Here is a 23,676-nt window from a genome sequence, read left to right as displayed (position 1 = left end):
CAATCCTGAAATGAACTCTTGCTCTAAAATTACAGCACTGTCTACTTGAATCCATTAATGATGCACAACAGAGTGCTACTGCATTAATCCTTAAATAATCTGTCATCTTCCTAAAAGAATAACAGGTTACAAAATGGATGGAGAAAATTACTGCCAAACCTTATGGGTTTAAACCAGATTTTTTTGCTGGCACAGGGAGCAGGAGGCCAAGCACCAAGGGAATCTCATCCTTTCTCATTCCCCTGCTGAGGCTGAGCAGTGATTGCACAGTGACAGCTTCCAGGGCCATCACACACTGTAGTGATACAGGAGATAAGTTTAGGTGATGCTTTAGAATACAGGGAGTGCTGTCTGCTCCCACAGCACCTGGAGGGATGGAGGCCCCGTAGCACATGGCCTCTAAAAGCCTTTTGGGAGGTGAAATCCCTCTCTGATCTCACAGCACAGCCATAACTTAGCTCCACATGCAAGTGCACACACAAAGAAGTGCCCTGTGCCTTCCCACCCTCTGGCTTTTCCACTTTGGGTACATGGCTCATCACTAAGTAACAGCACACTGCAAGTATGGGAACTTATCTTCAGTATCTTGTAATATTCCCAGGAGCATCACACCATGGAAATGATGATTTCTCACCTCACCCTAAGGAGTGGGAAGTCTGTACTTTTCTAGAGATACAGAGTTCATGATCCTATACAAGCATAACATTTACAGGTTAAAAAAAAACTATTTAGGATTACCATTCTGAAATTGCAGAAAAAACCACCAAAATTTATAAATCTGTGGTAACCAATATGCTTGTTTTTCATTTAAAGGGACACAAAACCCCTCTGAAACTACCTAAGGCACTGAAACAAAACAAAAACCCCACTGTTCAAATCACTTAGTACCTACAAAACAATCACAAATGATCTGGCAAAGTCAAGGTTTGCCACTCCCAGCTTCAGATGAAGTTTGTAACTCACCTGCAGCTCTGTCCCCTGTCCCACTCATCACCTGAGCAGGAGGTCTCGAATTCAGCTGGGATGGTCCTGGCTCTGTGCTGGCCTGTCTGCACCACACAGAGGAGCAGGATCCTCCCCAGTCCTGTCCTTCCCCCAGACCATGACCACAACCAGTCCCCTCACCTGTCCTGTGCTCCTGGTGTACCCTCCTGACTCACCAACCCCACTTGGCTCCCTTTTCATTCCCAAAACAACCCCAGGAGCTGATGGAACATTAACTCTCCCTTGGATTTGAGTTGCAGCTGTGGATCCTGACAGCAGGTGGAGGGCAGGGCAAGGACAGGGCTGGCAGCTCACAGCACCCTGACCAGTGGTACCTGATGTGCCATCCAGATGCTGGAAATCCCTTCCCATTCCCCAGGTGGCCTGGATTAAGGGGTGTCTCCAGGGAGGTGCTGACCCCTGGGGAGCAGAGCTCATCCCTTCCCAGCCACAGCAGCCAAAATTTGCTGTTTCCTTGATGACAGCATTGTGGAGTGGTTTGGGTTGGAAGAGACCTTCAAGCTCATCTCATTCTTGCCATGGGCAGGGACATCTTCCACTGTCTCAAGCTGCTCCCAGCCCTGTCCAGTCTGGCCTTGGACACTTCCAGGCTTCCCTGGGCAACCTCAGATTATAACATTTCCTCTAACAACTTCTTGGGGAAGCAGAGAGAGAGAAGCACAAGCCACAGTTTCCAAGCACTGATTGAGAAAACAGACATGCACATCATCACAGTGATTATAAAAGGCTCATTATTGCTTCTGGGGCAGCAGAAAGAACCACCTGCCCTTCAGCAAGCTGCCACATCTCCTCTAAAGCCAATATGGCAGAAGTTTTGTGAATTTGGTGATAAAATAGAGATGCTCATCTGATTCAGCCAGCACACACACACACAAATACACCTGCATATAAATTTCCTTCCTAATGTCTTCAGCTTGCAATCAGTTTTTAATACACAAGTGCCCACTACAAGGCATAAAGCAAATTTTTACTGGTCTGTCACAGTGTACTGTAGCCAGCACACCTAGAGATAAAAACTCTGGATTGCTCTTTAAATGCCACCTACCCCAATAAAGAGCAATTACACACCTGCTCAAACTGATGAGTGGCCCCTAAGCCACGACAGGGAATAAGGGAGAATCAAGTCTAGAGACTGAGAAGCAAAAAATAATTTCAACTTTCTCCTGACAGTTCAAGAAGTGATTCTGGACAGCTGCCTCAATTGCTGCAATACCATGAAAAACTAAGTAATGTCTGTAAAGAATAAAATTATTGTCATTTGACATTTTTTACATTTCCCTTCTGTTAGAGCCTTACTTCCACTACGTATTGGGAGCAGCTACTGCTTAAAGCAAGCAGACCATTTTGTTACAGAGCTATTATGCAAATAATCCTCTCTGTATTCTAACTAGAAGCAATGCTGTGCTAGTCTGGGCAAGACATGAGGCACTGAGGAGTTTTCTTTTTAATTTTTTTTTTCCTCTGTGCACTGGAGCAACGTCATTTACGGTGGTAAGGATGAAAGATATCTTTCCATCTAAAAATCAGGTTATTAGTCAAGAATATAAACACATAACCACCTTTTATGAGCCTGTGTCTGCCTTTCATTTATCTATTTAAATATTTACATCCTTTTAACATATTTTTAGTTGCAAGTCATTGCAGTGATATTAAGAGTACTTGGGTGAGAGCAATATATAAAGACCTACTTGGATCATCCTCTCTTAGCAAGTTTGTACCTGTGTTTACAGATTTATACCACAGACATTATCTTCTATCTGAAATTACTTATCTGTAGTACCGGAGCGAGATCAAAGATCCCAAACAACATCAGCCACCTGCACCAAGCCCCAGACAATGTAATAACCTTATAACATCAAATCAGTGTATTTCATGCCGAGCATTTCAGTGCTATTCTCTGGGTACCTGGCTGGTGTTGGAAGAAAAGATCTTACCTAAGAACAAATGCAATCTCAGGCAATATTTAAAGATTAGATTATCCTTCATTGCAAATAGCTCATTTGTTTACTATCACATTGCTTTATTCTTGCTTTGCCTCCTTCTAGCATGAAAATGCTGAATATTCAGTTTAGATTCCCAGCAGCTTTTTATTTTAGTCTAAAAACATTTACCTAACACATTCTTAACAAGCAAAGTGAAGAAAATTCAGCCATCTGTCTCTGCATTACAATAACAGTTATGGAAGAGTAGATTATTCTATACAGCAAGAAATTTAATGCTACGAATTCTTATACTTTAAGCACTGTGTGCTCCAGTCAGTTTTGTATACAAGAATGTTGAGCACTGGCATACACAGAAGCAATGATTTATAAGCAAACACAAGAGAAAATATTTTAAAGATAAAAAATGCATTTAATATTCCAATCATGCTATATGTCCGTGCTTCAAACTGAAGGGAAAAAAAAATTAAAAAATTCTCTGCTATAATTTTATTTCTCCAGCACTTCACTAGTTCTAAATTACCACTAAAAATGCTTAAAAATGACTTGCTGGAAACAAACACGACATAGAGATAGATGTGAATCCTTACCTGGGAAACCCCCTTGTACCATTGCTGTACCAGCATGTACTCAGGAAATCTGCATTCCTGACAAACATTCAGGGCTGTAAGCAGCTCAAATCCTCATCACACACAGGCTCAGGGCTTGTCTTTCTTCTGACGACCTTGGGCCTATTTTCCTGAGATTTTTCTCTCCTTAAGGGCAAACCGTCTGTCTGTTTCTATTACGAGATGCCATCAATTATATTAATTTCAGGCTGCCCACAAGCTCCCAGTTACATCTGCCAGCAGAGGAGAGCTGCCTATGGAATCATGCAGGGAGCAGCAGATCCCTGGATTCCCACATCTGACCCACGGATGCTCCCAGCTGCTGTTTGTGCTCTGCCAGCATCCGAATGACATCTCCATCCCCAAACACGAGTCACCCCCAGCGTGGCTGCGTGCCTGGCAGCTGCAGGTACCTTCCTGCTTAATGACCCACTGCATGGCAAAGGAGCAGTTAATAATCTTATTTATCCGAGCATCCTTCTTCCTGCGAGCTACCAGGGGTTAAAAATTAATTTCTCTCCCACAAACGGCTTCATTAAATCCGTTGTTCTCTGACGCTGCAAATCTTGCAGCTCCCCAACGCTGATATGTGCTCGTGGCATAGGGTTTGCTTGTTTTGTTTTGGGGTTTTTTTTCATGTCAGAAAACAAAACCAATCTGTCATTATAAGCATAAAAAGGCTCAAACTTCATCATAACTTGTGTTTTGTTGAAACCCCAAACAAGCAATATTAGTTTCACTGCAATGAATGCTGAACTGAAACACTGAAAAGACTCAAAATCCTTCATTTAGTAATTAAAAAAAAGCAAACATGAAATCTCTCTCTGAATTTATAAACATACTTATTTATTTGGGGAAGTCCTACTAATTCTCTCTTCCAAAAGCTACATTTAAAACAACTCAAAATACTCAGTTATTTTGTTAATATCATTAATTTGTTCATTTTTAAAGTTCATTGTCCTTCCTTTAGAATATGTCTCACAGCACACACACAGCCATCTGTTCAATGCATTATGTCAAGCACACAGTAAAAAAACCACAAGAAGTCCCAGCTGCAATTTTACTATTACTTCATCAAAAATGTAATTTCCTCTCGCAATACTTCATCAGATGATAACTGTGCGTGTGATTCACAAAGAGAGTGAAGAAACCAGCCCAATAACAAAACCCCAAACGAACCCACAACCTCAAAGTGAGGTGACACCACCTCCCTCATCCAGCTCTGTGGCTCTGCCCAGCACCTTCTGGATCTGATGTTAGGGCTGGTTTTACAAACCCCACACGTCTTTGAGCCAATTATGGGTCAGAACAAGAATGGGAAAAGAAGATTAGCAGCACAGAGTCACACTAAATAGAGATTAACACAGAGCTGGAAAATGAAAGTCTCTGCTCTATTTGTCTAATCCTGGCTCTTGCCTGATCTAAGGAAATCCACTGTGTTAAACACACTTGGTACTACATTTAGGAACCTTCAATCTTGCAATTACTACTTTTGCAATATTTTATTTTCATAAAGCTTGAAACCTTTTTCCAAGCTACATCTTCCCCTCTGAGCATCACCTCTGTTTGCTGTTGATTGCAGTGACATCTATTGGAGAGGCAGTGTTTGGCTGCACGAGCTGCCTCCACTGAAGATCAACATTTTCAGGTGATCCCCCCCAGAATGAAGAGTAAAATTGCTTTTCCTTTGTTTCAGCACAACTTTGCATAAACCAGACTCCAAACACACAGGAATGATGAGTGGGTTGGCTTTTATTTAGTCATTTGTTAATAATCCTGGCATTTTCCCAAAATGCTGGTCACCACGTTGCCATCCTCGCCCACGGCAGGGCACAGACACTTCCAAGATCTGGTTTCTGCCCACCCCATGAACCTGACCATACCTTCCTCAAAGTCTCCACTGAACTCAATTTCCCTTTTTTCCATCTATTATTTTTAATGAAAGCCACTCTGCTCTCGCTGATCACAGACATCACAGGCACCTGGATGCTGCTACAAAGCTCAGGTGTGTTAAGAGTTGCCCAATCCCAACCCAACCCTCCTGCACCCACAGATTTATCACAACAGGGAATCACAGAACCATGGAATGGTTTGGGTTGGAAGGAACCTCAAGGCTCATCCAGCCTGGCTTTGGACACTTCCAGGGATGGGGAATCCATAACTTCTCCATGCCAGGGCCTCCCCACCCTCTGAGTCAAGAAAGTCAAAATTCCAGAGAAGTTTTAAAATCTCTTGTTTTAGCAGAGAAACCACTGTTCCTCAAAAAGCATCTTAGGAAGACAAATCATTATGCTTTCTTACAGCTTCATTGATTTCTACATTATCTAGAGACAAAATAAGAGGAAGGGGGCATTATTATCCCCTTATTACAGTTAAATATCCCTGCAGACAGGAAGTCTGAGCACAGCAGTAGCTTAGTCCATTATCCAAGCCACCTTCCACAATTTTTTTATTACCATCTATTTTTATTATTTTAGACTTATTTGAAACCAACCAGATCGATCTCAGTCAACTAACTGACAAAAGATTCCATTAAAAATGTAACAGCAATTGAAATTAAGGATTTCAAGTTCTTTCAACAGTTGTCCTTTCCATTTTTCGAGAATGGTTTTTCAGCTCTCTCCTACCTAATTTATGTTTGCTGCAGCTCGGTCACGAAAGCATATCCAAATTGTACAGCCAGGAATTCCCCCAAGGAAAACCTGATGAAACTTTCCATTACAAACTGCTCTGCCCATCCATTTCCTCTGCTTCTTTTTACTACCAACCCCTCATTATGGCAATAAGCCACCACGGGGTGCACACAAGTCCATTAGCAGGTTCTTGGAGCACACCTCCTGCCATCCCCACTCCAGGAAAACACACCAGTGCCTACTGCTGCCTGCAGCACAGCTGCTCACAAGCACAAACAGCTCCTTTGTGTGCTCTCCCCTCCTTTTACTTGTTTTGATTTAAAAAAAAAAGCAAAGAAAAAAAAAAAGCCCATTCACAACCCGGTGTTTTACAGATTTGGGAAGTCTAAAACAAAAAAAAAACCCTCCCTCTCCAAAAGAGGCACTGCCACGGGCAAGTGTGGGAAGGGGAAACTCCAAACTTGTTAAGTTTCAGGACTGGAGGATGAAGTATTTTTAAAGCTCCTTATGCAGCAGGATGGACACACTGCAAGTTGTGCAGAACTGTGTCCATGCATGAACTGAAAGCCTTGGAGAAAACAAAACCCACGCACAGGGTTAGAGCTGGGTACAGAGAAAGATTTGGCAGTGTCACTAGAGAAGAAGAAATAAAACAAGAGGAAATGCAACTTTCAACTTGCCCTCAAAGTCTAGGAAAAGCTATCTGAGAATTTAGGAAGTGATGTGGGAAGTATCAGAGGCATGAAACAAAGGAAAAGCAGATCTGAAACTAAAGGGTCTTGGGTGCAGGAGTCACATTTGAAAAAAAGAAAACCAAGTAACAAAATACCTGGAGCTTTAAACTTTTTAAACCACAGAAACATGGAGGACACATCTGGAGTTTCTCTGAACCAAAAAGTACCTCACAGCTCTATTCTCAAAAAGGATTTGCCCTCTTTGGATCAAAACCAGCCCTTGGATAGAAAAGGGAGAACATGTACAAGAAATGTCTGTTTGTTCCTACAGGTCAGCAATGAGAGCTACAGTTTCAGCAGTGGGAAAGCAGAAATAAAAGAGAGCATTGCCCAAAGGCAAGTGGGTTTAGATTTTAGGGGAAATTAAATCAACACCAAGAGGTTATTCAGTCACTTTAAGGTGAAAACAGACAAAACATGGAGATTCTGAGGCAATATGGATGGGGCAGAAAGGAAAGAAAAATTCTCAAATATGGCAGGAAGACTAAAAATGCTCTGCTTTTTCAGTCTGGGAATGATGGAGGATGTGGAGACAAAATATGAGAAGGAGGGTTGAAAGAAGTGATATGCAAGGACAAAAAATGTCAAGCAGAGCAAATAAAATATTTCTGGAGTTTGAAAGAAATTGATGAGCTGGTCCCTGACACTGCAGCTGTGTTAATAAGAATGCTAAAAAATAAAGTAAAATCCATCAGGAGCAAAACAAGAGGACAGATTTAACAGCTGTCCCACCTCAAAATGCCCTCTAAAGCTTTCCATGCTATGACAGAGACTGAGAACTACAGGAAGCAAATAAAGGAGAGGTTAATGATGTGAATTTACCTGGGCTGACAGCACATCCTCCTTTTGCATTTCTTATCGTCTAAATAAGGAAGACAATAAATCCAGCTCACCTGTTGATACATTTTTAGTTAAGGTTCCAAACCCAGTAGAATTATCTGGATAAGTGGGTAAGGAGCAGAGCAATATGAACATATAAATGGGCAGCTAAGAAAGACAAATTCTTGTCTGGTTTGGGGTTTCTGGGAAGAACCAAGACAGAAGTTCTGAGCATCAAGGAGTTCACAGAAACAATATTGCGCTGGAATTTGCAGAGACAACTTTGTTTTTCAAGTGACCACAGAACAGGGACTTTGTAAAAGCCCATTCCACAGCTGCCAAGATGCTTAATGCCATTAAGTACAGTTGGATCATTTCTAACATGCTTTTTACTGCAAAGACAGAGGCACAAACCTAGTTTAAGCCTTCTTGGCCCGTTCTTATTTTTAAAGGAACAGAATGAGGTGATAAAGAATAAATCTCTGTTTCCCAAGATTCATGGAAAAGATGGCTACAGCAAAACATTCAACTTCAGTCAGTGAAAAGGAAAGAGAGGAGATTCCCCTGAACAAATCTGTGTGCTGCTGCCAAGTCTGGTAGGATTGATGAATTTAATATCAGCAGCAGCTTTACCTTTTCAGCTTCCAGCCTCAGCCAGCAATATCATTAAGGATGGCAGGAGAGCTAAAAAATGACCAAACCCATGAATAAGGAATTACTTCTGTGCAAAGTATTAACTCAGGCCCAGCAAGCACTTGGATTGAGGCACATCCTAATTAGATAACTCAGGTGTCAGCCTACTTATCACACCTATCCTTTAACTGGGAATTAGAACTTCAATAACGAGCTGGAACGAGTTTGTTACAATTGGAGCTTTACAGAGTCGGTTTGAGAGCTCAAGATGATGAGAAAAATCACTGTAGCAAAAAAAGTAGGAACTAAACCCCAACAAAAGCCCACACAGAATCACAGAATGTTACAGGGATGGATGGGACATTAAAGATCATCTCATTCCACCTCCTGCCATGGGCAGGGGTGCTTTCCACTAGACCAGGCTGGTCAAGGCCTCATCTCACCTTATGCTGATTTAGTACAAAAGAGCATAAAGACAAAAAAAAAAATAAAAGGCAACTGAATTTAGAAAGTAATTCAGGACTCCTAATTGCAAGTTCAGTATTCCTAAATATTTTACTGCAAGATAAGCTATGGATAATAATATTCCATTTAACCAAAGTTGTAATTAACCAAAGCTGTGATTCAAAAGCAGCTGGAATCTAAATCATGCTGCCAGGAGCTCCCCACTTGCACTGCTTCCTACTCCTTAGGTCCCTGTTCTTCCACAGAGTGAGCACCACCACAAACCACTGCCAAACCCAAAATGGGACAATGGCAGAACATTTCTCATGCAGAATGCTACAAAACCAGGGGATCCTTTCTTCAGCAGAGCAGAGAAACAACAAATCAGCAGATTTTTCTGTTTAAAGGAACCCATCTTGCTCGAACAGCACTGCCTGGGATCGTCTCCAGGTTTTCTGATTTTTTGCACCAGTGGTCCTCAACCTACAACTGCTCACTACCACAGAAATTAGAGCAGTAGAACAGGAGATCTCCAGTCACTGCTGACATCTCTGCCCAAACAACTCCTCCAGACACAGCTTAGATGTTCTGGGACTGAAAATGAACTCAGCCCTCCCTGTATCTCCTCAGAAGAGCTGAGCTCTGGGAGCCTGGCTGGAGACAAGAACCGTCCAAGTTACACACCAGGCTGAGGACTGATGCTGTGGCCACACAGAGCACCACTTCCCACAAGAAATAAAAGGCATGAAGACTTATCAGCACCAGATTGTGCCCCACAGACGTGATCTGAGGGATGACTGGAGCACTACTCACCCTCTGCACAAGCATCCTCATCCTCCTCTTCATCCAGAGCAGCCTCCTCTGCGTGATGCCTTTCGAGTGCTCTGTAAGGAGGTGGCAGCTTCATGGGAGGTGGAGCCCCATATCTTCTCTGATGGATTCAAAGACAAAGAGTTATATGTTTTGTAACCTCTAAGCACGTGAAAAAGATCCCACTGTCTGTTGCACTGTATGTGCACAGACACAGTGCTTAATTACAATGCTAAATTCTGCAGCAGAGGCTTTTTGTGCAAGAAAGCAGAGCAAGAAGTAACACATCAAGAAAAAGAAACTAAAACACAATTTGCATGCACATTTACTTGTTGATAAAATACTTTTGTGTTGTCACAAACATCAAAGTGCAAACACTAATCAAGGGTTAAAAAACAAACATTAAATTATACATATAAATTATAATATAAATATATTATGTTTCTATAAGACTCCATAACAAAACTGGTGCTGATAAACATCAATTTTTAAAAAAATACAAAATAAGAACTCAATCCTCTTAGTCCATACATGAATATTTAAACATCACAGTCCGTCTGTATTTTGGCGCAAATTCAATAAAGATTTTGAATTATATCTCCCAATAAAATTCTATTACCTCACATAAATACAGGCAGCTCCTATAATGATGCATATAGCGGCGCATGGCAGGAATACAGAGCAGGCTCTGAGGCTGGAGGAGGCACTGGCTCAGCTCAGCAATTGGTTTTACAGCTCCAAGGAACCCGGTCCTGCCTTGGTGAGCACCACGACTCCACTAAAGGATGCTCAGCTGCATCCCCTGCAAGCCCACGGCTAACAGCAGGATGCAGAGGGAACACCAGGGAGGAGATGCCATTAGAGCACCCACAATTCCTGTAATTCCATCTGTGGCTGGGAAATATGACACAACACCCAAACACATCAAGCCCAGGATAATGTTTGGGTTTTTTTTTTTTTTTCCACTGTGCGCAGTGAAAGCTGAACCTGTGTATTGATTTTTAAATTCTTGAAGTTGAATTTGTATAGAGTGGTGCAAGTAGTGAGCTGCAATATTGTGGAAAATTTTGAGAGGTAAAGATATCTGTCATCTCATCCATTTAAAAACCTAATGGGAAAGTGCTGCAATGAGCACACAACAAAATAATAAACGGAATTAATTCAATCCACCAGGAGCAAAAGTGTGTAGTGAGAGCACTTGGAAGCACAACAGCTGTTTTCCAAAAGGATTTAACACACTTATAATGGTGCCTCCCACTTCTTTCTTGAAGCCAGCACAGACAGAACTGTGCAAAATCCACATGATCCAGGAAGCAAGGGAGGACTTGGGTTCTACTTTACTGAGCAGGTAAAGATGGAAAATCTGTGGCCTTACTCTCAGCTGCCTATGACAAATGAGTCACTTTATTATCGCTGTAATTTAGTAATAACTTACAGTCTAAATGTTGACCCTTTGGCTTTTTAAGACCTTAAGCATTTGTTAGAAAGTCTGTGTGAAATTACACGAGGCACCCAGGCTTACCCAGCAGTTTTCTATGGCTCAGGGGGACAAATATCTCTTATCCCTCCTGTCCCACTGAAAAGCCAGATGAGAAAATTTGGACTGGCTACTCCATTACAGCAGGTTTTTGTATCAACACAGGGGCAAAAGCACAGTTCACACAGCCAACCAGCAAAATAATGTGGACATCTGGTTCATCCACTACTGTTTTTAAGTGGTTTTATATAAATTAAAGTGCTCATTTTGAAACAAACAGATCAAAAGAGGAGGATAAACGCCAACAAATCAGAGAAAACCTTCAGCATTTGAAAAGACAGAGGAAAAAGCAGATTTTCCAGCTGGATGTGGCTGCTTTCAAACCAAACTCTTTTGTGACTCTCTGAAGACTGGACTAGAAATATCACTGATTCCCCATAGGGATGTGGACTAATCATCCACTAATAGCAACTCTTTCCAACTCCGAGACGGCCCCACAGAAGGGCAGTACGACTGCTTTGTGAGCCCGTGTTCAAAGCCAAAAAGGAGCTACATATTTATGCACTGAAGCTCTTCTATATTCCACCCACCAGTTTATAGCAGCAATAGATGAAAAAGGTCTGAAAAAGATGAGGCTCCCTCTTTAACCTCGGAACGCCGCAGAACGCGACACACCGGAGTGCTGGAGATTAAAGGCAGCACGTTGCCAGAGGATGAGAGCTTTTGAGATTAGAAATATAGATAAAAAAAACACAAGAAAAGGGGATTGTAAGTGCTTCATTGGAACTATTATCCTCTGGCATGAAAGCATGTCTTCAACACCTTTTCTGATAACTGAGCCTCGCTGCTCCTGTCCCCGACAGGATCTGAAAGGATTCTTACAAAAACTTTTGGAGGTAAAAGGGTCTTCTCAAGTACCCAACAAACACCAGAGTAGGATCAAATGGAAACTTCATCCTATTTGTAGTTAAACTGCACCAGGCAAAAGTTATTGTCTGCATTAATTCTGTCTCTGCTCCTGCTGCTCTCACACCCTCAAAGTACCTGAACTACACTCTTCAGTCAGGGCAAATCCCACAGGAAAACACCAACAGCTGAAAATGAAAAATTAATTTTTCCCATATTAACGCAAATTCCCTGTTTTCTACCAGAGTTTTTCCTCTTTCAAAGCTGCTGTGAAGTTACTTGGAAGACACTGTGCAGTAAGTGCCTCACGATTAGCTGAGCAGGCACAGACCCCTCAGCCACCTCCTCATTTCACACAGCAGTGGGAAATGCAGGAGACACCGTGGATTTATTTCATCATCCCGTAATGTGATTTCACTGGATTTCAGGCAGCCTCACGCTGATGGTATTATCTGTGTACATGTTGCCATTGCTCTGTTTCTGCTGAACAAAGGGAATCAATTTGCCTCCACACGGAGCAAACCAGGTACTTCAGAGAGATGACAGTGAGGAGCTGTGCTAAGTACAGGGTTTCAGCACCCAGCAGACACCCACAGAATAAGTGTCAGAATATTTGGCAGGAATTTGGCAAAAAGTCATAGAATCAAAGGTATTTCAACAAAACACTTCAAATTTAATTTCAGACTTCGGAGGAAGCTTATCATAGAGTTAGAATACATGCTATTATACCATTTGATTTAGTAAAACCTGGGTACAGCACTGAATGGAATAAATACCTTATCACTCTTATTTTCTTTGTCTGCATCCTGATCTTTGCTGACTTTGATTCCCTTAGCCTGGGCAGGAGAAACCACCTGAAAACCAATGTACATTACCCTCATTAGACAGAGCATTATAGCTGCAAAACAAACATCCAAAATCAGTTCCTGACAATGACAAAGCTCCCCAGTGCACTCTGCATTTTGCTCCATGTAGAAGGGCACTGCAGTACAGTCTAAAAACTGCATTCTTTCACTAGATTTACTGAATTACATTCTTACATCAAAAGTTTGGAGTTTCTGTGTGTACTTCAGGCAGGTAGAACTGTATGCCTGCTCTTACTAAGGCTCTCAAAAGTTTCTTGCTTTGGCCTCAAAGATGAGGAGATGCCTCAAATTTCTTGAAAATTAACTTGCTCCCAGGTAACTACTTCAGATCCCTTTGGAGACACATTTCACAAGGAGCTGCTGGTGTGAATCTGACTCATTTTAATTACAGCTTTGTTCCTCTGGATAACAGAGTTTATTTCTAGATCATGAAAGATGGACAAATTAAAATGCATAGGAGCCAGACTCCTGCTACACAGGTGGGAGAGCTGAATTACCATCTAGTCAAAAGATTTCCACCTACTCCATGTAAATCAGAAAAATGAGGTTTCCAATCAGGCCAGAGAAGTAATTAATCAATCAATTGGCCTGTAACTGACAGAAAGGATACATCCTTGGACACAAAAATTGATAGAGCTGGCTGAAAGAAATTTAGCCAAGTTTAAAATAAGATGCATGTGATGCATTTACTAAATTTTGGAATAAAAATAGAAATAAACTTACTTTTGGTACATTAGCCAAGCCCTGGACTACAAACACCACAGGATTTCCTGCATTCTTGATGGCTTCTACTGCTTCCTCGTGGGTGGCATTTTGTAGGTCTACCCCAGAAACCTGACAAACAGTGTTTATTTTTATTAGGTACAGAGTCATTACAAGGCATCACACACACTTGCAGGAGATTAGTGTATCTGAGGAAGGCATCAAAAACAGTCAAGAGTTATTATTTGTAAAGTATGTTTCAATGATGGTTTAAAGGAAAGTGTATTACTTGGAATTCACAATTAAAAGATGGCCATATGTTGCCCAAAACAATTCTTGTAGATAAAAACATAAGAAATAAAGTTGTCAGAGTGTCTAACGCCTTCAGGTTTTACCTGTTTGTAAACTAAACCTGAACAGCACTATCAGCTTGGCACCCCAGATTCTGAAGTATTAATTTGGAGAAAAACGAGTAAAAAAATTCAGCCAGAGGTGAGAGGCAGGAATGACATTTTCCCCCACAGCACCTGCCAGAATAGGGGATTTATCCCAAACAGTGGTTATCAGTTAACTACTCTAAATCCACACACACACAAAATAACAGCCCATAATTCAGTATGAGCTGTCTGTGTCCTTGTATATATTAAATTATGCTTATAGATATGCTATAACTTGTTCCTCATTTGTATGAGAGGAGGACACTCCCATTTTTTTCACTTCCCCCTCAGACAACAGGACACATCTTTTCTTAAATACAGAGGAGAATGTTAAAAGAGCTCCATAGTCAGACCTTAAAAAAGAAACACCACCAGAGGTTTCCTTTGGTTTTCAAAACACTGTGTTGTCAATACTTCATGAAGTGGTGGCCAGTATTTTGTTCTTCTCTCCACCAAAAGCTTTTTGAGTCAATTTTTATTTCTTAGACTAAAGGAAGGTTTATCTCCATTTACCTCAAGTATTTTATCTCCAGTTTTTAAAGCTCTTGTTCTTCCTGCTGGGCTGTCTTCCAAAACTTGTTTGATAAAGATCCCTTTAAGTTCTTCTCCATTCTTCAGGCGCTTTATGACAGTTTGTCCACCAACAATGCTGATTCCAAGAGACACGTGAGGGTCTCTGAAGATCTCAACACTGAAAAAAATATGTGGTAGTTTCAAGAGCTTCAAACAGGCTTTTTTTTTTTTTAAACTACAAATGCAAAGGCTTAAATAAATGTAAGCTCCTGGTCTTTCAAGAAGATTTAACAGAGTAAAGAGATAGTCAGAAGCCTGAGAATGCTCTCAACAGAGTTGTATTTTCACCCTGAGCAGATCTCACCCCCACAGAAAAAGCAAAATTCTGCTGCCAATCCATGCCCACTGGGCAGAGGCTTTTATTTCAGAGAAAGTCAGATCTTCAAGCAAACACTCATCCTCTTTCAGCTTGAGCAAAGTGTCTGGGAATGGGAAGCCCTGCAAGTGGCACGTTAGACAAATAATGAAGTATTTCATACCACTTTCTGAACACTGACTTCAGTGCATATTCATCAGCTCAAGCAGGAACTTTCTGATCATATTTTACTTGGGACCATAAAAACAATTCACCTAAAAATGTTAACAACACAACAAGGATGTGGCTAAGAAGTTGGCTTGGCAATTTGGAATCTTGCCATGGGGGTTTAGCAGGGAACCCTGGAAGGGGAGACAGCAGAGCACTGTGTTCATTGTTCACACCTAATAGTTATTAAATGAGCAAGAACTTGTAGGTCATCCTCAACCTAAACCAGCCAAGCTTTCCCAAGTCAGCTGTATAAATAGAAGGCAGAATTCTGCTGAACATCTGTTAAAAATTCCCTGTCTTCAGGAAAGCCCAAGGTATACACAGGTACCCTGAAGTTATTGGCAGAGGAGGAGAGAAAAAAACCCCACCCAACAAGAACTAATGTGGCTCACAGAAAAAGAAAAGACATAAGGTAAATGGGAAAGAAATAATGTAATCATATGAACATACGTCCGTGGTGGTCCCCAGTGGCTGAAGTTTGGAGTTTCTTCTCCTTCTCCTTCTTCCCTCTCAGGTAATTCACTAATTTGGGGCAGAGGGGAGGAATAAAAAATAAAAGAGGTATCAGCCATGCCAGGTCACAATTCCTCACATATTTTGTATCTGGCAGTGAGACAGCAACACCTTCTCACACTGCCCAGTTTAAAGCAAATGTACAGAGTCAACAGACCAGACAGGAATTTTTGTATTTAGATTTAAATGTACTTAAGGAATGCTCCAGAAATAAACATGATGGGCAGACCAAATTTATAAGCTGCTCTGTGATACACAAATCTGCCCTGCATTTACTCATTCAAAATGACTATTTAAGCAATTAACATTTACTTTCTGATAAATATGCTGTGATGCTTAGAGAGGGATATAAACATGCCAAAATCAGTAAGCAGATCATGATCCAAGTGGGAGAACAGATCCTGTGTGTTCCATTAAACCCTACAGAATAATCCTCTCACCTGATTGTTGAGCTGCTTTCCCTCTGAGAGAAGATTTCAGATGAAATTAGGGAAGTACTGAGGATTGCAGTCAGCAGTCCCCAAAAGCTCCACTACCCACTGACCCCAAACTGGTGGGGAAAGACTGGGACAGGTAAGGCAAATATCCACAGCCAGTGCCAGCTCGAGGTTTCTCAGAACCACAGGCAGGACTAAAGCTTCCTGCAGAGGCCTGGGAGCCCTGGCTGATCTGCTGTCCCCAAAAGGAAGAACAAAGGGAGGGGAAAAGCAGGAGGAGAGCTCCTTAAGGAGCCATGAGTAAAGGCTACATCCCTCTCCTCCGGGCCACATCCACACTCCCCTCACTGTGGAGTGGTGGCAGAGCCATTTGCATGTTTCTGCCCCAATACTCAGGAGAGGAAATATGGGAAGTTTTAAGGTTTTAAGCCAAACTCCATCTCCTGTAAAAGCTTCAACTGGCACTCTATGTCTATCTGAGCATTCCACACAGACTTTAATCATGATTCAGCTGAGTGAAGCAGGAGGGCAGTTGAGATCATTAAATAAATGTCTTTCAAAACCTGAAATCTTCCTCCATACCTGCCTGATGCTGCTCTAGCCTGAGCTAAGGTTGTTACTCTCCCAGATTCCTGGTTCTTGGGAAAAACATATTTCTCCTCTTTTAGTGTTTTCTTTCCAGTTGCTTCAGAATCAACAGCAAGCTCAGGTCCTTTGGAGTCTCTCTGAAGCTTTGTCCCTAAAGAAAAAAAGGGGGAAGATGTGACCTTTTGCTTCCTCTGTCCAGGCAGCCACCACACTTGGAATTAAACCCTTTATCCCACCAGGTTCCAAAGGTGTTCAAGGCCAGGTTGGACAGGGTTTGAAGCTCCCTCCTCCCAAGCAGGGAACTTCAGGCAGGTTGATAAATTTATCTCTCTGATGAGTCTACCATATCCTAACCATCCATCTGTGCCCATCTGACAAGGAGAAACTCTGCTCCTGAGAACAGATCACAAACCCAAGCTATAATATAATATAAGATATACCACACAGATCACTTGCAAATTTCTGGCTGTGCTAAAGTCACCTCCAGAGCCTACCACTTTATTTCTGTATTTATTTTATCACTGGCCAGATTTGGAAGAGGAAGCAAGATTATAAAGCTGAAACCCATTTAATGCCTGACTGTCTTGAGCCTGCAGAACTCTTTATTTGAATATTTTCTCATTTGAAAGTATTTGTGTTTTGGTAAAAAGTTTAGATTTGTAAATTTTTACGAAATTACAAGATAAAGAGAAACCTTCTTACAAACCTAAATCCATCTCACTTCTCACTTCTGACGGGGTAGTTTCTGTATCAAATATGTCTTTTTGGTAGCTGCTGTGTGCAGTGTTTCCAGAAAAGTGTGATCTTATAGCAGCATTCTCTTCACACTTCACAGAGGAGAAAAGAAGTAATTAAAGTTAGAAAGCAATGGTATTAACTTACACAGGGATATTTGACAGGAACATTAATTTTTACAGCAAACACACACATTTCCTCAGCTACATTCATATTTATTCAGGTAACTATGAAATAGTAACTGCTCATTTAAATACTAACTGCTCATTTATGCACAGCATTTAGAAGAGGCATGAGAAATGTAATATGCAATTGAAATATAAAGCAACTGTATCTTTCTCCTCACCTCTAATTCACACAAAAATTTCTTTACTCTTGCTCATTTGTATTTTATAACTAACAAACGTATAAATTTAATATTGTGCACTCTGGTATAAAACTGCCAGTAGAGACTTCATTTTATCTGTTTATATACATACTGCTTAAGGGGACAAGCCAAACAAAACCTGAAATTCTCTGTGGCTGTGATGTCAAATCTTTTTCCACTCCAGTTTTTATTTTCATCTAAAAGGACACACAGACACACACCACATAAGCTGGTGTGTGGAAGGCTGATAATGTAACTTTTTTGTTTGGTAAGGGGATGAACAAAGAATCAGAAGGAAAAATAATTCTCAGTACTTGAGAAAGATGTATAAATAAGAGTTTTGCAATTTACCTGAACCTGCATCCTCCTACTCCTTTATCCACCACTATCTTTGCCACAATTCCCTCCACCATATCATTTTTTTACTCATCTACATAATCTGGCTGAAGAAACTGATTTGGGCTCAAAAAATTGAGGAAAAGAGGGAGTTTCTTTCACTGAAGCCCCTGACTATCAAACCCATGAAGTGACATTCTGATGTTACTGACATGCCCCATATCAGCACAGCTTCAAAAAAAACCTACACCCACAAGTTTTTAGGTAAAAAGACAAATTCAGGATGCCTGTAAATACACCAACCATGTATTTCACTCCAGCAGGCAAATATACAGACAATAAATTACCTAAAAATCCTCCCAAGATGTAGAAAAAAATAGACTGGTGTCTGTTAGAGGTAAACAAGTACCTCTAAGTACTTGTGATTTATTTACAAGTAAATAAATCAGTTAAATTCTACTAATTAAAACACTTAGAGAGAGTCCTGAGGGTTTAGTTTTGGAGTCTGCTCTGAGGGATCTGTGCTCAGCACAGAGACCAGCACAGCATTCCTTACCATTTGATCTTTACTGAATGGATATTCCAGGGACTCTCTGGGACTTAGGCTAACACTGTGTCTTAAATCTTGTTTTTCAGCAGTCTCCAGTTGCTTTGCCCATTGTTCTGTATCCAGGTTCCTGTCTGAAGCTGCCTTCTCTCCACCTGATGCATCATCACATTTCAGGAAGTCTGAATCCTCTTCATACTCCTCATCCACCAACATTTCCCGTTCCTCCTCCACGTCCTCTGCTCTGGGCTTCAGAAATTCACACATCTCCCAGGACTCCTTCCCATACTCATCATCCTTCTGAGAAAGCTGAAATGACCTTCCCAAGTCCAAATGTGGCTCATCAACGAGTTCTTCTTTAAAAGGTACCTCATCTCTGAAACCCTGCAAAGATCATTAAAGGAATATAAATTTTACAATGTGTTTCCTCCCCACTCTTTTAAAGCTATGCTTTATTTTTTGTCCATGTTAAAACTACATCCTGATTTTTAAAATGAAAATCTTCTGCATTTTCTAAAAGAAAGACTCTCTGACTTATGATTTTAACACTGAAAGTAGACAGTGTAATTATTTTTTTTTTCAATATAAAGAAATTTAAGTCACAGAGCTTAGATACTGCTGCAGCCATTTGGAAAAACCAATCTGGACTGAAGTTAGGGAATGAATTTATTAATTAACACTAAAGCAACCATAGTTGAAAAAGGACATATAAATCTAGTTAAAGTATCTCTGTTCTTCAGACATATCTGCTGTTGCTTTATGAATGCATGAACATTTCTTAAAATACTATCAGCTAAATAAACAGCCTAAGAGTTTGCTTATGCAATAGTGTCAGCAACTTAAAAAAAACCCAAAAAACCCAAATAAAAGCCATACTTGCTTGGATATTCCATACAACTTTTAACCTGTGGCAAGGAGGGGAAATGGATGACAGACATACCCAAAATAAAAGTATATAAAGGACTGCTCATTACCTTCCTGTTTTAAGGAGAACACTGCTCACCTTTCTACTGAACTCAAACCACAGAGCAACAAACCAAAAAAAACAAACAACAAAACCCAGGGAAAAGGTATTAAAGCCCACTCTGAAAGATCTCACTCAACACTTCTTTTTCTGGGATTTGTCACGTGCTTCCCCAACTTCCAACAACTCCTGTTTCTCCCAAATGGAATGGGGTGCTATTCATTGGCTCACAGCGAGGCTGCACAGGCAGTTGGGGTTTTATGTTTTATCCCAGAATTTTGCCACACACTGAGAGCTTTCCCCCTCTTTTCTTCAGGCCACCAAGTCTCTGTGGCCTGAAGAAACCCCAAACCCAACTTCAACACCCCGAGCCCCCAGACTCCGAAACCAATGGAAAAATTCAGGGCTCCTTCCTCAAAATGTTTTTGTTTCTGCTTCCTGCCCCTTCCCAGACTCCCCACGGCACTGCACCGTGCCTGACCTTCGGTGTCAGGATCCTGTTTTGTTACATTTGTACAAATACAGAAGAAAGCCCCCAGACACTGCCAAGATGTTTGCATAATTCAAGTGAGAGGCAGGAGAGAAAACAAGAGAGAGGCAGGAGCATAAGGAAACAATGCAGCCAATAGCTGGCATGAGAGCAGAGCACCAGCAATCCAGAAATTAGCCCATTTTATTAATTTAATTAGCATTTAATGTCCCTTTAATCCATTTGATCTGTGTACCTGAATCTCACAAAACACCCAGTCTGAAGAGATCCTAATTCTCTCCATTTTCACTTCATTTCCCTTCGCTCCTGCAGCGTTGTTCTCCCAACACTTCCCCAAGTCCAGGGCACATAAATCAGTTGTCTCTGCTCAGAACCACACAGGGTTTGTGTCCCTGACCCAGCAGTTTGCTCTGTATCCTCCCTGACTGCTGCACTGCAGCACCAGACACCACCAACAGCACAGGGAATGCTGCAAACACCACACTGAAGTCCACTCTGGCAGCAAATAAAATCCTCAAATTCCATCATTTTGGGGTTGAAATTCTGGTTGCCCGTGCCTCAGAGTGGGAGCCACCAGAACACACCACTCCTGGCTACCTTGGTGTGAGCAGGTAAGATAATAAATGGATGGGAATTTTAGCTGCTACCAAAGCTGTCACACATGAGGCTGAAAAAAAATGCAAGTAAATTCCACTGCGGGTGTTTTGTCCAAATTGATCATTCCAGTTTCAGGACTTTAAGATGAAATATTTTCTTTAAAAATACTTAATGACATTGGTTTTATTTAGGAAATAGAAAACCAATCTGAGCTGGCAGAAGACAAATTCTCTGCAACCCTTCCCATGCCCCCAGAAAACAACAAATGCCATTTTACATTGTGAAAATCAGTAAATATCGTTTATCATCACCCAGGGTAATCTATTTACAGTATACTCACATCTACTTTTTACCTTATAATACTCCTCCTTTTGGTGCTTCTAATCTACCATTTAATTTCTATTAAAAATAGAGAGACAGGTACACATGTTCAGCTACACAAAAATCTGGAATATATTTTTCTTTCTGTGTTGCAGTTCTGGATCATCCTTTATGTGTTGCATTTTCTGGTATTAAAAGAATACATTTACCAGTACAAATTTTGCAAAGCACTTGAGAGCAGATGAAAGTTAAAAGATATCCACATCTCTCTAGCTCTGCACTGGTGAGAACTGCAATATTATTGCCTATTACCCTGGTATCTGAATTTCTCACTGTCTTAAATGCCACATCCTCCCACAATAAACAGAATTATTTCTCAGATTGTAAGAAAAAAGAGAGTTGAGGCAAGAGTAAAGAAATCACTCCAGAGAACATTAGAAGGCTATGAAGAAGAAAGTATTTCAACAGTGCCTTACACTCTAAACCACCTTTTTGTTTTGTTTCATGATAATTAAAAGCATTCTGCTTCCATACTTTACCTTCTGTGCAAAGCTGAGCCCACCACTTCTGATTATAATAACAACACAGCATTCCTATTTCATATCCAAGGTAGCCCAAGGTATTTTAATGACATAATAAATTTGATAAGGCAGTCTGGGAGCTGCATTGGTAAGTGCTCCCAATGCACTTGGCACAGTTTGCTGTTAGAAGCTTTTTCAGAGGGAATCCAATACTTTCAGTCTTCTCTGAAAAACATACTGTATTTTTTACTTTAAAACATCATTTCCTGTATGTATAAACTGGAGTTGAACCTCAAAAGTAACCAAATACCTGTGGTGCTTCAAGTATTACTGGGAAATTTGTGTTATCTATTGGTTCTGGAGATCCAGGGCTGCTTTTGATGCTGCTGGTTTCCACACCGTGCATGTTCTCCTCCTCTCTGCTTTCCTCCTAAAAAAGGTAATCCAAACAATGAGTCAGGAAAACAAGAAAAAAAAATAAATTCCACATCTTTCAATAAATTAAAAGGGAGAAGGAGAACAGCTATTAGAAAAGAGTTATAAAAATAGAAGGCCAAAAATTGAGAAGATGAAATCACCAGCTTCTATTCTTTGAAGATATTGGTTCAGAGGCACTAAAACCTAAAGAGATGTGTAATAAGGAAAGACAAATATAAGGATATGAACAACAAAATACCAATTTTTAGAAAAGGAAATAATATATTTAACAGCTTTCCTACACTCCTATTTCACAACTCCTCTATCACTTTGAATTACAAGCACTTTGTATTAACTGGGGCTGTAATTAATTTTGCCTGGGTGCCCTTGATGAACAATACTGCAGCATTCCCCAGTAAACTACTATTCCAAAAAAGGGAAATTCTGCTTGAATTTACAGTCTTGACTTCAAACAGAGCAGATTTCTTTGATGTCAATGGAGCTCAAGCAAGCACCCAGCAGTGTCTCACAGAGAAATGGGCTCCAGCACACGTTTAACTGGGCTGCTGAAGTGCTGGAACCACGTTACACCCATGCACAGCGCACATGGGTCTGCCCAGCCACATCTCCCAGCTCCACGTGGATGTTCTTGAAGGATGCTGGTTTCCCAGCCACACCTTTTGGACACTGAGCTGCCCATTTGCCACAACTTTTGGTCCTCTCCAGGCACAGCAGCTCAGCTTTTTCCCAAATGCACACGTACCCGATGCTGAATTCTCCCCACAAACACAACAACACACGCCGTGGGATGAAACAAGAAAAAAATACTTAAAATCAGTTCTTACCACTAAAGGCTTGCAGATTCCAAGGGAAACTGTACCTGGGGGCACAGATTTCAGCACTTCCACTGCCTCTGCCAAGGTGGCACCGTCCAAGTGTTTCTCGTTGACGAACACCAAGCGGTCACCCGGCAAAATCTGCCCCCCGCGCTCGGCCACTCCACCTGCCACCAGGGAGCTGATCACGATGGCTGTTCCTGCTGGATCCAAGGGATCCTGGGGGAAAAATGAAAAAAAAACACCCCCAAGTGAAGGCCTTGAAAGATGATGTTTGTTTGGAGTGTGTAAAGAGCACTCAAGCACGTTCATCCTCTAATGCTACGGGACTGAAGCCTGCTGAGTTGCTCAAAAAACATTGTCTGCTAATAGTGCCAAGGCTTAGAGTGTGCAAAAAGGAAGATATTCCATCACTTGCCTTAATCCATTAAGAAATGTTAAGATCTGAAAGGTGACCAATAGCCTGCCTGCCCTCTCCTTACACACACAGACAGAGCCAGGCCAACCTGCAAACAGAACAACGCTGGCAGCCTTCCACCAGCCTCCATCCAGCCTGGGACGTGCTAATGCCACAGAAAATAACCACCCTGCCCCTCACCCGAGGGCTTCAGAGCAGCGGGAATGGTGGCAAAAGAAACGTCAGAAATTTAATTCAAAATGTTAAGTTTGAATGAATTATTTTATCCCCAAATATTGAAGAAATAGCAGTTCATGTCTGCCGTGTTACTGCAGCGTTTCTGCTTTGTCAGCTCCACGTGGCAACTTAGAAGAGACATTTTCTCCACCCTAACAGAGGCCAGGAGACAGCAACAGAAGAGTAACTAAGATTATTACTGAAGGTAAGGAACACTGGATACAGAGAGTGTCAAGCACAAAGTATTACAAACATTGTAA

The 23,676-nt window shown here is 41.2% G+C and overlaps 1 protein-coding gene across 26 annotated transcripts in view; it reads right to left on the bottom strand.

The window, feature by feature from the left end:
- PATJ (PATJ crumbs cell polarity complex component) overlaps nucleotides 1-23,676 on the bottom strand; it is a 141,018-nt gene that overhangs the window by 67,034 nt on the left and 50,308 nt on the right. For all 26 annotated transcript variants that reach the window (XM_086901795.1, XM_086901804.1, XM_086901791.1 and 23 more), the window contains 10 exons: nucleotides 22,792-23,001; nucleotides 21,840-21,959; nucleotides 18,646-19,020; nucleotides 17,358-17,478; nucleotides 16,646-16,802; nucleotides 15,564-15,635; nucleotides 14,528-14,705; nucleotides 13,599-13,709; nucleotides 12,786-12,863; nucleotides 9,630-9,747 (listed from right to left, as the gene is read on the bottom strand). In XM_086901795.1, coding sequence (XP_086757921.1) covers nucleotides 9,630-9,747; nucleotides 12,786-12,863; nucleotides 13,599-13,709; nucleotides 14,528-14,705; nucleotides 15,564-15,635; nucleotides 16,646-16,802; nucleotides 17,358-17,478; nucleotides 18,646-19,020; nucleotides 21,840-21,959; nucleotides 22,792-23,001 — 1,540 coding nt within the window. The remainder of the gene's footprint in view (nucleotides 1-9,629; nucleotides 9,748-12,785; nucleotides 12,864-13,598; nucleotides 13,710-14,527; nucleotides 14,706-15,563; nucleotides 15,636-16,645; nucleotides 16,803-17,357; nucleotides 17,479-18,645; nucleotides 19,021-21,839; nucleotides 21,960-22,791; nucleotides 23,002-23,676) is intronic.

The sequence above is a fragment of the Cyanistes caeruleus genome, chromosome 9 (genome assembly GCF_971803275.1).
Source record: "Cyanistes caeruleus chromosome 9, bCyaCae1.hap1.1, whole genome shotgun sequence".
Classification (NCBI taxonomy): Eukaryota; Metazoa; Chordata; class Aves; order Passeriformes; family Paridae; genus Cyanistes; species Cyanistes caeruleus.
The sequence above is the reverse complement of the archived record's forward strand: the minus strand, read 5'-3'. Positions and strand labels throughout refer to the sequence as shown.